We start from the raw sequence: 13,814 nt of genomic DNA on the forward strand, positions 1-13,814 counted from the left end.
AATCCACGACACAACCAATCACCGATTGATTGATATGTGTTATAGTCAATGACTTAACCTATTGTAAAAATGTAGTTTCACCTCTAAAGTAAATAAATATATATAAAAATTAACCCCAAAAAAGACCAACATAAATAATTTCAAATTAACCCCTAAAATGGTTAATTTCAATTATGTATAATCAAAATGTCAGAAAACCAAGCGCAAATATCACTTAATCCCAAAAGAGACAAACATAAATAGGCCCCGTGTGATTGTGAAACAACAGAGTCCCCAACGCCAGCACAAACGCCGAAGGCCAAACACAGTGGCTCACCTGTAATTTAACTATACCCCAAGCCCCATTCCCCTTGCTCACTCGCACTCTTTCCACTGTCTCTTTCCTTTCTACACCCTAAAAGCGCACACAGATCAGTTCAGCTCCTCAGTTCTCATCTCCGAAACGCAGCGTTTCACCGATCCAAAACGACAATGCAGCTCCGGCAAAACTCGGCCAGGACCTTCGGGACCCTACCGGTCCTCCTCTTCGTCCTGGCCCTCTCCGCCACGGCCCACGCGCACAACATCACGCGCATCCTGGCCAAGTTCCCGGAGTTCTCCACATTCAACCACTACCTGACGGTGACTCACCTCGCGGGTGAGATCAACCGGCGCACCACCATCACCGTCTGCGCCGTCGACAACGCCGCCATGTCCTCCCTCCTCGCCAAGCACCTCCCACTATACTCCCTCAAGAACGTCCTGTCTCTCCACGTCCTCCTGGACTACTTCGACGCCAAGAAGCTCCACCAGATCACCAACGGCACCGCCTTAGCCGCCACGCTGTTCCAGGCCACCGGCTCCGCTCCAGGCTCCACCGGTTTCGTCAACATCACCGACCTCAAAGGCGGAAAAGTCGGTTTTGCCCCCGAGAACAGTGAACAAATCGAAGCTTACTTCGTGAAGGGCGTGGAGGGAATCAAATATAACATCTCCGTCATCCAGATCAGCAAGATCCTCCCTTCCGAAGTGGCCGCAGCTCCGACTCCGGGCCCCGCTGCCGTCAACCTTACCTCCGCCATGTCCGCTCACGGCTGCAAGGTCTTCGCCGACACACTGTTGACAGACTCCGAGGCTGAGAAGACGTTTCAGGACGGGGTTGACGGAGGCTTGACGGTGTTCTGCCCCGTCGACGACGTGTTCAAGGCGTTTCTGCCAAAGTACAAGAACTTGACGGCCGGCGGGAAGACGTCGCTGCTCGAGTACCACGGCGTGCCGGTGTACCTCTCCATTTCGACGCTGAAATCCAACAACGGCGTTATGAATACGTTGGCCACCGATGGAGCGAAGAAGTACGATTTCACGGTTCAGAACGACGGCGAGGAAGTGACGCTGCAGACGAAGATCGTGACGGCGAAGATCACCGGCACGCTTCTCGACGAGGATCCCGTGGCGATCCACACGATCAACAAGGTGTTGCTGCCGAAGGAACTGTTCAAGGCCGAGGCACCGACTCCGGCTCCGGCGCCGTCTCCTGACGAGGCGGCCGACGCGCCAAAGAGTAGCAAGAAGAAGAAGAAGGCAGCGTCGGCGCCTGCTGACAGCGCGGACTCACCTTCACCGGATGCGGATTCGGCGGATCAGACCGCGGACTCGAACGGAGCCGTTAGATTCGACGGTATCAGTATGGGATTCGGATCTTTGGTCCCCTGTGTGTGGCTACTAGTGCTTACACTGCTGTAAGTTCTTTTCTTTTATTTTTTTATTTTTATTTTTTTCGTTTTTACCTTTTTATTGAGGAACCCAATAATTGAGAGGCCGTGGTGGAGTAATTTAATTAGTTCTAGTGTAATATGAAAAACAAAAAAAATGTCTTCTTATTTTCTTATATTGTTTGTAGTGTGTTGATTTTTGTTTTTGTTTGTGTATTTTTTTTTTGGGTTTTCTCAGAGAGAATTTCCTAAATTTGTAACTTTGTTTTTAATGGTGTATCAATGCTTGATGAGATTTTATGATTAGCCCTAAGTTCTGGAAATTTATTATTTATTTGAACTTTTTCCATTTGTGAATCTTATGGGCAATGGTGAAAGACACACTAATTTCTTTGTACTTGTGTTTCTTCTTGCTCCATGAATCATGATGGATAGCTTTTTAGTTTTAGCGTCTTGTCGAGTTTTGTACACTTTTTAGTTTTACCTCTAAACTCATTTTCTAATTCGGTCTATTATATTACGTGCATTTTGAATATAAATGGATAGAGCACGTGATTCTTATTTTCCAATTCAGTTTATTAAATTATATTTGTTTATAAAGTTTGTGATTTTTACATGCATTTTTAATATAAATCTGTATTTAGAGTATTTGATTGAAAGCATTTGCAACTAGTTTGGATGAATACTTTGTCATGCATGCACACCCTTTCTTTCTTTTTTACTTTTTTTAAGTAATTACTGTTTTCTTTAGTTAATGCAGTTTTTAGACAAATAAAAACCCACCGATTAATTGAATAGGAATAGATAGATGATGAACTCCTTTCGAGTACGAGAGACCACAAGTAAATTCAATTTAGGTCGGAGGCAAACTACAAAGACAAATGTGTATATATGTATATAATACCATGTGATAAATACGTTATTAAATCATTTTAAAAAATTTAAATGACAATCATGTACACTGTATATTGACCATAAAATCTGAAGAGTAGTTTCGTTTCTTGTGATTGACATCGTATGAGAAATGAAACGATGGCAGTGGCAGATCTTTAAGAGAAATGGGAGACAGACTGTGATGGCGGTGGGGTTTTAAGAGGGAAAAGGTTATGAACTTGTTCTGATTGTGTAATATATGAACACCAGAAACTTCCAATTAGAAAATAGCAGAATGTCCCTTTCATACACATGTGATTCACGCGTATCCTGTCAGGATCATAAAAAAATTTCTAGTCTTTTGTAGAACATTAATTAAATGGTAAATTTTATTATCTTTTATTCATTTAAATGTTTAGGACTAAGAGTAAAAAGTTTAATTTTTAATCATATTTTTAAAATTTACTTCTCATTTTAATTAAATATTTTACGTTTTTTAAAATTACCTGTCTTGATAGCCATTACCCGGAGCTGTTCTCACATGAAAACACCTAATGTGAAATTTTTGGTCATGGCAATAAATTTTACGCCACTTTCCTCTCAATTTTACTTAAAATAAGGATGATTCATATCATGATATAGATTGTATTTTATTATATTTAACGGTTTACATAGTGTTACGTTATTTAAACATTATAATTTTAACCATAAAATAAATCGCGTAAATTTGAATTTAAATTCGAACTTCCTTTGTGACGTGATGCAACAATAAATACTGCATTTTTTTGGCACCTTGCATCACTTAAGGCTAAAGGGGGATGGAAAATGTTAGAAACACGAATTTATTTTATTTTGTTGATGTAATACTGCGGACCAACCCTTATATTAATCCTTATTTAAAAAAAAAAAAAAATTAAGAACGGACGGATAAAAGTTTTGTATATACCACTACTACAAGAGGAGGATACCTTCCTATGACTAAAAGTTGAGATACTTGTCATTTCTATGACCAAAGATGAGATACTTGTCATTTTGCCAAGGACTAAAAAGAGACAAAGAAGCAATAAAATCCGAAAGAACAGCAAGAAACCCCCATGAAAGACAATCAACACTGCCAGGTAGAGGATATAGACAACCCTCTTTCTGCTACCTGCCACTCTCTCTCTCTCTCTCTTACATAAACTGGCAACACATACACCAAATGCATGATCATAAAATCAAATATAAACGAAAAAACCCACGCTACAGTAGACATTAGAAAATTGAACAGAGAATAGGGTCAACTCTTATTTAATTGTAGGGTGAAAGGTACGTGTATAAAACTATATAAGTTAATTTTAATTGATTCATGTAATTAAACAGATCAAACCCTTTATAGTCTTAACTTGTTAATTTCGTATTATGTTCGTGTACCGTGTCAAAGAATTCAAATTGTGCCAAGACATAAATTATAAAAATATGTAAGTCTAACCCTAATTTATGTGGAGTAAAGAAGAACTCACACTGCAGCAAAACTAATGTCGAACACCGACAAAAGTAGAAGTGTTGTTAACAAGAAAAGAAGGTTTTATTAGAAACTATTTCCAATCAAGAAAATAAGTGTGTTCTCATCGATAGTGAGACCTGAAAACACCATGCACACTCAGAACAAAGCAGCGAATGAAAAAGTTGATATCATGCTGGGAAAGAAGAAGATTGGCAAAGGAGATGAAGCAGAATAGTTGTTATAAGGCACGTATCCGTAGGTAGCAGGAGGAGAGTATTGGCAACACTGAACAACCGGAGTTGGTGGGCATCCTCCTTCGGTAGGCAACTGTGGTGGCGGCGGCGCTCCATATGAGGGATAGTTAGAAAGCGGTGGGGGTGGCAGGGGCGGCGGAGCTCCATAGGAAGGTGGGGCTGGTGTGTGGCACGGATACTGACAAATTGTGCAGTTCAGACAAGCAACTGGTGAAGGCATGACATCCCTAGAAACCTTCCCAGACTCTGAACAACCAAGGTTGAGCACTGACAGCCATATTGCCATAGGAAACAAAAGTTTTGCTTTTGCTAAAAGCATACTTCTTCGATCCTTCCCACTACAAGGTCAACTTATAGAAGAAAATATAAAGGGAGATATAGGGTACAATTCGGGACTGTTAAGAGCTATAGAGGAAGATAGACTGTTAAGAGCTATAAGGATTCAGATGACTCTACGGTACCATTGTACCGATTTATAACCCCCAGTGCCCTATTTTGTTTTGGCCCTTTCACCCCTTTCTTCTGCATCCCGGATTTGTTGCCGCATGGCAGACCATCTGTCATAATGATGTGCAAGTAGCATAGAAGTACACACAGACAACATAATTTCTTTTTCCATTTCCTTTCTTTTTCTTTTTTTTTCCCCAGTTGTCTAACTATTGACACTCGTCCTGACAAGTGAGTTCAAAATTTTGCTATTTGAAATATGTAATTGAAATATGAAGTAAACGAGGAAAATGAGGAAAATCATATTCGAACTCAACACCGTTACTCTAATATCATATTGAGTTACTACTTATTCTAAAAACTTAAATTAATAAAAAAATGTTTGATTAAATCATTTAACTAATATTCTAACATCAACCGTGGTTACAATACTGCCAATGCATTTAACTTTAACCGGTGGTTACACTTTCTTTTAGAGTTTATTCCACCATAATTCTAACGTGACAGAAGCAATTAGCTCTTGTTAGGAAAAGAAAAGGTTGGGGGGGGGGGGGGGGATGATTGGTTGTGCCACATCAATAGAATGGAATAGTAGTAAAATAAAAGTGTGGTTTCTAGCATTACTTTTTTTTTTTTTTTCTAAGAGTCTTACACCACCTTGCACTGAGTGGAAACTCTCACATGACACATGCTAATAAACGTGCCTGATTTATGTCATGGGTGTAGAAAGGAAAAACACGAAAACAAAAAACCAAATGCACTATGAACCTCATAATAGAGCAAAGAGGAGCATTTATTGATTAAAATAATCAAATAATATGGGTAATAGGGAATTGATACAACAAATATCAATTCTATTCTCATCTAGGACTGATCAGAAGAAGTTCGGTACTTGTTCAGATCCCTGGTGTTCAAATATAGGCAGCTCAATTTGTCATTGAAAAATGAAGTTACAGGCATCTGCGATAATCCAGTGTAGTCACCCTGTACCTTTGCCAAGCATATTTCAGTAATGAACTTGAAAAGCTCGTGCTTCTGGGAAAAAGGTTGAGCTGCAAATTCCTCAAACGGCATCCACTAAGGAGAAAAAATGTGGACCATGCCAAAAAAAATATCAGTCAGTTATGGCATGCATTATGAGAGCAGACTCATTCAAATTATCAAAACAAAAGGCATTAATGGCTTGCAGCATGAGTATCGCGGGTTGCAAGTATCTGATCTCAGCATTGCCTTGAAAATAAAAAATAAAATAAAATAAATAAAAACCAGATAAATGAAGTAAATAGCTGACCCAAAGTATCCGTCCAGAGCTCTCTTTTATTAAGAGAGCTCACCTGTGTTAAGTCCTGTTTTGCCAAGCATGGGAAAGAATGTCAAGTCATATTTCATGGAAATAAGCTCTATTTTGGCAAACCCAAAACAGAGGAGGAAAGGAGCCATGCCATTTATGATTGTTTTTCCATTTCATTGTTATTTTCCTTTTGAAACTATATTCTCGTATCCTAAATAAAACATTTACTAACAGAGAGTTTCCTTGTTGGCAAAACTACATGCTAGTATTTATGTAATGGGCTTAGGCAGAAGAAAGACATGCAGAAATAATAAGCTATTGTTCTTTGTCACCCGAAAGAATTTCTTTGGAATTCTCTCTTGAACTTCAATAAAATCTCGTTCTTAACAACCCACAACCTAGGCGGCCAAGGAAAAAGGACATTCATGGCCATTTAAGTTTTCAATTTGATATTGACTAGGGATCTTCTTGGGGAAAGTTTCCTTTAAATGGTAGGCATTGCCAGCTATATGTTCTGTGCGTGTGGAACAGAAGGAGTGAAAGTTATCCCTTGCTTCAAGTTGAGCTCAAGTGTTTCTCATGTTACTTGTTTTCTGCCATTATCAGTTCTCCCTGGTCAAAGACAATACTTTGAAACCGTACGGGCATGGATTTTTTTTTTTAGGCTATAGATGCTAGATTGTTGCTGGGATAAGCTTGTTATGTAGCACTTTATAGAGTTAAAACATTTTGTTGCCTGCTTACATCAGTGAAACCAATTTTGAGAAAATTCCAAACTTTCAAATCTGAAATCATAAAAAAGAAAAAAATCATTTATGTACATTGTCAGCCAAGAATTACCTGGGCTGCCTCAATCTCGAGTTCTTGCTTCTGAATGTCAAAGGATAGAGGCCGCATCATGCAAATGAAAAATAAATCTGACTTTTCAAAGAACATCTTGTGTGATTGCCTGTAAGATAAAAGAGAAAAGGACATGAATGCATGAGAACACTTCAGAAAAATTTGTAATTACTTCAAAAAGGCCACAAAGTTTTTGGATCATTAGCGTAGAGATTTGTCAAAAGACATAGCAAGATGGAGCTGAGTGCCATCTAAACTAACAATGCCCTGCTTGTTGATTTCAGTTGTACTTTCATACAACTTTTAAGTCTTTTGACACTCAGCCTAGCTGCTGAGTGTCAAAAGACTTGCTTGTTAAAAGAAATAGCAAGATTTATCAAAAGACTCTGTGTGCCCATCTAAACTAACAATGCCCAGCTTGTTGATTTCAGTTGTACTTTCATACAATTTTATAGGAGGATTCATGTTAAAAAAATTTAAGATTTTCCACTGAAGCAGCTTTTGGGCCAAAACCGAGGTAGTCCTAATCCAGAATTCCACTGGCTGCTATTTCTTCTTAATGGAAATATTTGAAGCTAGGACTGTCCCAACCCAACCAGACTCTTTACCACCAAAGCCAAGGCTCAGAGGCCAGTATGTCACTCAAATCTAAACTAAATTCAACATATAAACCTGTCCGAAACCCAAAATAACTAACTTGTCACAACTGGTCACAGGAATTCACAACCACGACCAGAAACCAATTTTTTACTTCGTTTTTTCTAAATTAAGTTGGTAAGATTCAGATCTAGGACCTAGCCAAACCCCAGCCTATCCTTTTACCACCTGAGCCAAGCCTAAGGGCAACATTTCTGTTTGAGCGACGTATTGGATAAGAACAAATTTTCCTAATTAGCATCTAGAATGCTTTTTTACATATGTACACTTCCATGAAAATCAAGATGTCCAATATATACAGGGTAGTACAGTATTTTAACTATCAGAACTGCTATGCGACTGAAAAGCTTGCTGTATCTGAGCCATTCCCCAGGTTCTCCCAACTACTGATAGAATGCAACTGATTGTGTATTAATATAAATCTCCAAGGAGAAGCCTATTTCATGTTGGTGTTTATAGACTTACCACACAATGCTACTACTGCCCAACTCTAAGCTTATTCACCACATACACATTTTTGAAATGTAACTCAGAAAGTAAAGATAATGATGTAGCCGCTAATATAAAATAGGTATTTAGGTGAAAGATATATTTGAGAGAATAAAACCTTTATACCTGAATGCCAGTATCTCCAGGAATTCCGTTTCAATCTGAAGCAGTAAAAACAGTCTGTTTTAAGAAGACTATCATACCAGCACATAAATCAGAAGGTACTAACAACATTTATTGATATATATTCAACACTTACTCCTGTTTCTTCTTCTACTTCTCTTTTGGCTGCCATAAAAATATTCTCACCCTGTAGATTGAAGAGCTCCTTTAATGCTTGATAACAAAATGCATTTAGTTTTCAAATAATGGAAAAGCATCTTGGTTAAGTATATACCTCATCAACAGTCCCGGTAGGGATTTTCCACACACCTGTCCCTTGGAACTTACCACTCTTTTCCTGAACTACAAGCATCTAGCAGAGAGAGAGAGAAAAAATTAGCAATATAGGAAAAAAGGGTTGACAAATGTCAATTAAAAACAAAGACCGACAGAACTACTTATAAACAAACGCCAACTTTGAGAAGGAGGATGCTTTGTTGAATTAAACCGATAATCAAGAGAAAAGAGAATGTTAAAAAAAAAAAAAATGACAAAGAAGTGTCCGAGTTTGTAAAACACCATATCAACAAAATGAGAGCAAGCTACCCTAAACTGCTGTATATATATATTAAAGATCTGGTTAGATTGCCTGACACCATTAGATAACCGCATTGCCATTAGACATAAAAACCTTAAAGGCCCATTTTTTAGAGTCATGCTATTTATCTTTTCCAGCAACCAAAACAACTCAGTATCACAAAAAGTTCTTGAATTTCCTTGCGAATTTCAGAACCAGTGCTCAAAATTTCAATCTCTTGACTGTGACCGATGTTTAAATGCTGATGGGAGGACATTTTCTATTAGATAATGTATGTTTATCCACAACGATTAGGAGAAATAGTAGTAACTACAGAGGAAGTACCCACCTCTCTTTTATCATTCAAAACAATAGCACCAATACCTACACGGTGTGAAGCATTTGCAGGAATAGTACTAGTGGTTTCAGAAATCCAGCAAACCAGCATCAGGTAATTTGGCTCGGCATGGTGGTACTGAAATCCCTCCTGCCACCATTATAATAGATGCACAAAGTAAAATCCAAATTCAAACAGAACAGATGCATCAATCAACAAAGCATGAGATAGAAACTGGTCATCAAATTTGAAGAATATGTTTGATGAACTACCTGGATATTAAAAAAGAAAGAGACAAAGCTCTATGTTCAAATTTATTTTTTCTTAGTTAAAACAAGACTCTTCGTAAGTGCCCAGAACCTTGACTCAAATCATGTTGGTGCTTCTATGCCTCAGTTAGATAACTAGCTCACGCAACATCAAAACCTCAATTAAAAAAAGAAACAAAAATTGAGTTAAAATATGAAAGTTTCTTCCTTTGAATCTGTCTAATATGTTACATAACTCATTACGTGGCAGATCCCACATGGTCAGTTCCCGTTAAAGGTACACGCTTTGAGATGCTTATAGTTATAGCTTATAGGGCAATTGGACACCCACTTTCGCAATTACTTGTTGTCACCATGAAGTTTTTAGGAGCAGAAAATAATTACCCCAACTGCAGGTTCAACCAGAGTTACAAGTCCAATGGGCAGTTTAATCCAGATGCCCTTCTTTCCCTGTCACGTAAATTTAAAAATTAATTGGAGCTGACAACGAAAAATGCCTTTATTTTCATCAACAGATAAGAGTCTCTGTAGCTGACAACCTAATCAGTAAAAGAGGAAAAAGTAAAAGTAAAAATCATGCTATAGTGAAGATCATAAACTAACCATTGTTTTAAAACCTGCACCACTTCATCCTATTAGATCTTCTTTTTTTTTTTTTCTTTTTTCTTTTTTGTCAAAATCCATTTTAAACCATTGGGCTTTGTTTTGAATAAAGCATTGGACCTATTATACAAATGAGATATACAAAGGCAACAAATGCCACCCCCAACTTGAGATAATTTACATAGCCTTGGTTTACTGTTTTCGAACATAGCCTTGGTTTATTGACATGCAAGAAGTAAACTAATGACTAACAAATTTGTACCAGTTATAACTTATCATAAAATCAGATAAGTAAATAAACGATCAAACAAGCAATTGAACAAACTTTCAGACCATCAGACCATTTATCAAGTAATGCAACAAGCCCATCCATCGTAAAGTGGGTCGAACAAGAATGACAACCTGTTGCCTCCACTTAGAGATTGAAGCTCTAAGCGAAGTAACAAAGACCTCAGAGTCCATAGCCTCCTTCATGTCCACAATAACTCCTCCATGGTCATCATCAGTCGCTGGAAGCAGTTCAGCATGCTCAATCCCATTTTTACACACTTGGTCCGGAACTAACATGGTTCCAATCCACAAACAAAGTCCCAAATCCGATAGTACAACCTGAACAAACGAAAAAAAAAAAAACCACTCAAAAATCATAATCTATTGGAGATATACATACCCGAGGCACACCAGCTCAGTCCAAGAACAACGATATATTAACCATCCACTCTTATCGTGTGTGAAATTACAAAAATACCCCTGGGTATAAACGACCGGCTCCTCTTTCAACGGGAGAGGATCCTGACGAAAGAAAAAAAAAAACGACATATTTTCAGCTCCTTCACTGAAATTTTTTCCTTAAACCAAACTGAAACAAAATCAAAAACTTTAAACTGAGCAAGAGCAACAATAACAGAAATGGAAACAACAATAATAAAGATGTTATTGTGGTTGTTATTTCATTCATCACAGCTAGTGACTAAATAGTAAACGAAAATAATTACTAGATTCCGATAAAATGCTAAAACCTGATCACAATCAAATAAGCCTAAATTCTCATAAATTACGGAAAGAACAAACAAACAAACAAAAAATATCAGAGTAACATATATATTATGAGAAATGCTACACGAATAATACTTTAAAAATACATAACAAACAAAATTAAAATTCATTACCTGAAAGGCTTAGTTGCGAGAGAGAACCAGAGAAATTAGGGTTCTAAAGCAGAGCATTCCAAAGCCAGCCTTCGTTTTCTCTGTGAAAAATGACACGCTCAGTGTACGTTTACGTTGAAGTAGAGATACACTGTGCCAACGGGCTATTTATGGGCACGAAATTGGTGGTGGTGGGAAGCGGGGAAAGGTACTCTGCGACGGGTGCGTGGTGACGTAGTTCCACTTACTTTGGACCACCAATGGGATCTCTCCACGGCGCCATATGGATTCCTTTCCTTCCGCCGCCGTCCATTTATGCCCACGTGGAGGGCGCAGAGTTATGGACCACCATTACTAAAAGCGACCGAGGAAGAGTAGATCACGAAGGTACATAGCATTATTTACCAATGAGAAATGATAAATATACAACCTCATCACAACTTTGACACAACTACCACTCATAATGAGGTGGAGCCCACGTGTATGGGCTCCACCTCATTATGAGTGGGTTGTGCCAAAGTTGTACAAAGGGGTTCTACCCCAATCATCTCCATTTACCAATATATCCTCGTTTGGAATACATGTGCGTGGACAACAGCCTCAACAATTGTGCATGTGGCCTTGACATAATTCTATTTGATTATTGGGGAATGAGACATGTCCTCCTGGTGCACAATATATGTGCACTACACACAAGATATAATACAGTGGGTCTCAACTTATCGTGGACACGAATATTTTGAACATTTCCCTTAATTATTAGAAATGTTATACATATTTTTAATTTCATACTTTTTGAGTTGACAATGAAATTATTACTTAATCAAAAATTTAATAGTAAATTTACTATTATATTAGAAAGTGTGTATTTTTTTTTTTTTTTTACATGTTCACACAAGAGGGGGAAAGGGATGATTCGAACTAGTGACTTTCACTTTATAAGGCATGGTCTCCAACTGATTGAGCTATCCCTTAGAAACAGAAAGTGTGTATTTAAAAGTGTACCTAGTATTTATTTTAATTACATTAGTCAAATTAAGATTAATTTATATAGTCTTCTACTGATGTTTCGACACAACTCGAAGTTATATAGCAATATTACAAATATGACATAAAATTAGTGAGTTGCATAGTATAAGATGCACAACAATATATATCGGTAGAATCTATGCACGTAGGATCCACGTGTATGAATCCCACCATACATTTTTGTTGTGCAAAAATAATTTTACATAAACAATGTGAAGTGTGCACGTACAACGACACTGTTTTAATTGATTCGCCGTGAGGTGCTATGGGGTGGTGCCAAGCCCATGGCATTCTATGCCAACCTTATAAATTAATTAATTTTTTTTATTTAGATTTGAAAAAAAAAAAAAATAATGTGTCTTTTTTCATTCAGTTTTTTTTCTTAAACAAAAAAAAAAAAATTAAGTAATTTTAATTCAATTCTAATAAAAATATATGTGTTCTCACCAAATCTAAATAATAAGAATATCTATTATATTTCACATTTCAGCATCCTTTAGTAATAATTATTGTTTTTTTAATGAAATTATTTTTCGTCATTTTATGAACCCCGACAATAAATGTTGAACATTTCAAAAATTTTGTTCTCACTTTTGAAATGACTTTTTTTTTTCTTTTTTTTATATACAAAATCAAAAGGTAATTTTTTTTGCTTAAAGCATTTCTATGATATAAAGTATAAGAATAAATATTTTTGATTTTTTTTTTGGTTTCATTTTCGATATAAAAAACGACTTAATTTTTAAAAAATTTAAAATTTCATTAAAATGATTTTCGTCTTTTTGGCAATAGGGTGGAATTATAATTCTTCTCTATTCTTTTCTACTTTTTTCAAAAAAAATCATATTTTATTTAATTTTTTAAAATTTTATCTCACAAAATTAAACTTTGAAATTCGCACAATGAATTAGAATTAAATTCAAATTTTAAAAAATTCAATTTCCAAACAGAATTACGAATTAGTGACGTCGTTGCTAGTCGGTAGGAATAAAAGCTTGACCATTTGAGAGTCTTGAGTTTCTAGTTCTGTTGACTTTGTTGATACTTTTAATAAAGATTAATTATGCAAGTCAACAGTCAAGTAAATGAAGTTTGAATTTGAGAATTTTCGGTCAAAATCAGTCTTCTTTCTACTTTAGTGAAGCTTATTTCTTTCCCCAATAATGGCTTCTTCTAAATTCTCTTTAAAAATGTGTTCTCATTTGCCTCCTTAGAAAAGACCACGGGATGGCTATTTAATCAATCAACGAAGGCTGCTGAGTGCTAAGGATTAAGATCAAAACAGTTTTGAATATTTTACATTTTAATTTCTTTGTTAATATTTTTATTTTTATTTTTTTTAAAAAAAAAAGCTTTAACATAAAATGGCTGGTTACCCATTGATGTATCGTTGACTTTCAAATTATGACCGTTTATAATTATTTGTTCAAATTTTAAAAAATTCAAACAGGTAATTATGAGATACCACTTATAAAACTTACATGACCGGATAAGTGATTGTGCAGTTTAATTTTTATTAGGTCAATTAAATTTTATAAATGATCTCTTATAATTACCTGTTCAATTTCTCTCAAAATACAAATAAATAATTGCTCTGCTCTTTTTGGTGAGGCTACTGCTGCACTTCTGACTGCTCGTTTGGCAGTTTCGTTAGGGTTATCATCTTTTATCTTAGAGGGTGATTCTCTCAATGTTACAATGGCGCTTCAACAACCAGCATT

At 36.6% G+C, this 13,814-nt stretch overlaps 2 protein-coding genes across 5 annotated transcripts; one reads left to right on the forward strand and one right to left on the reverse strand.

Annotated features, from left to right (window-relative positions):
* The first annotated feature begins 250 nt into the window (after positions 1-250).
* LOC133875382 (fasciclin-like arabinogalactan protein 1) lies at positions 251-1,997 on the forward strand. Its single transcript, XM_062313501.1, has one exon. The coding sequence runs from the start codon at positions 472-474 to the stop codon at positions 1,720-1,722; it is 1,251 nt and encodes a 416-aa protein (XP_062169485.1). The 5' UTR covers positions 251-471; the 3' UTR covers positions 1,723-1,997.
* Positions 1,998-5,526: 3,529 nt separating this feature from the next.
* On the reverse strand, positions 5,527-11,232 carry LOC133876548 (nudix hydrolase 10-like). Of its 4 annotated transcripts, none has more exons than XM_062314850.1 (10): positions 11,086-11,232; positions 10,665-10,708; positions 10,319-10,525; positions 9,698-9,763; positions 9,096-9,194; positions 8,426-8,503; positions 8,288-8,338; positions 8,155-8,189; positions 6,883-6,991; positions 5,527-5,828 (listed from the first exon to the last, which is right to left on the reverse strand). In XM_062314850.1, exons 3-10 carry the CDS (start codon positions 10,481-10,483, stop codon positions 5,616-5,618), a joined length of 816 nt encoding a protein of 271 aa, XP_062170834.1. In that variant the 5' UTR covers positions 10,484-10,525; positions 10,665-10,708; positions 11,086-11,232; the 3' UTR covers positions 5,527-5,615. The 4 variants fall into 4 exon arrangements, with proteins under 4 accessions (XP_062170834.1, XP_062170832.1, XP_062170833.1 ...); XM_062314848.1 differs by having other exon boundaries at positions 9,057-9,194; positions 11,086-11,231; XM_062314849.1 differs by lacking the exon at positions 10,665-10,708 and having other exon boundaries at positions 9,057-9,194; positions 11,086-11,207.
* Positions 11,233-13,814: the final 2,582 nt, after the last annotated feature.

Source organism: Alnus glutinosa, chromosome 8, assembly GCF_958979055.1.
Source record: "Alnus glutinosa chromosome 8, dhAlnGlut1.1, whole genome shotgun sequence".
Lineage (NCBI taxonomy): Eukaryota > Viridiplantae > Streptophyta > Magnoliopsida > Fagales > Betulaceae > Alnus > Alnus glutinosa.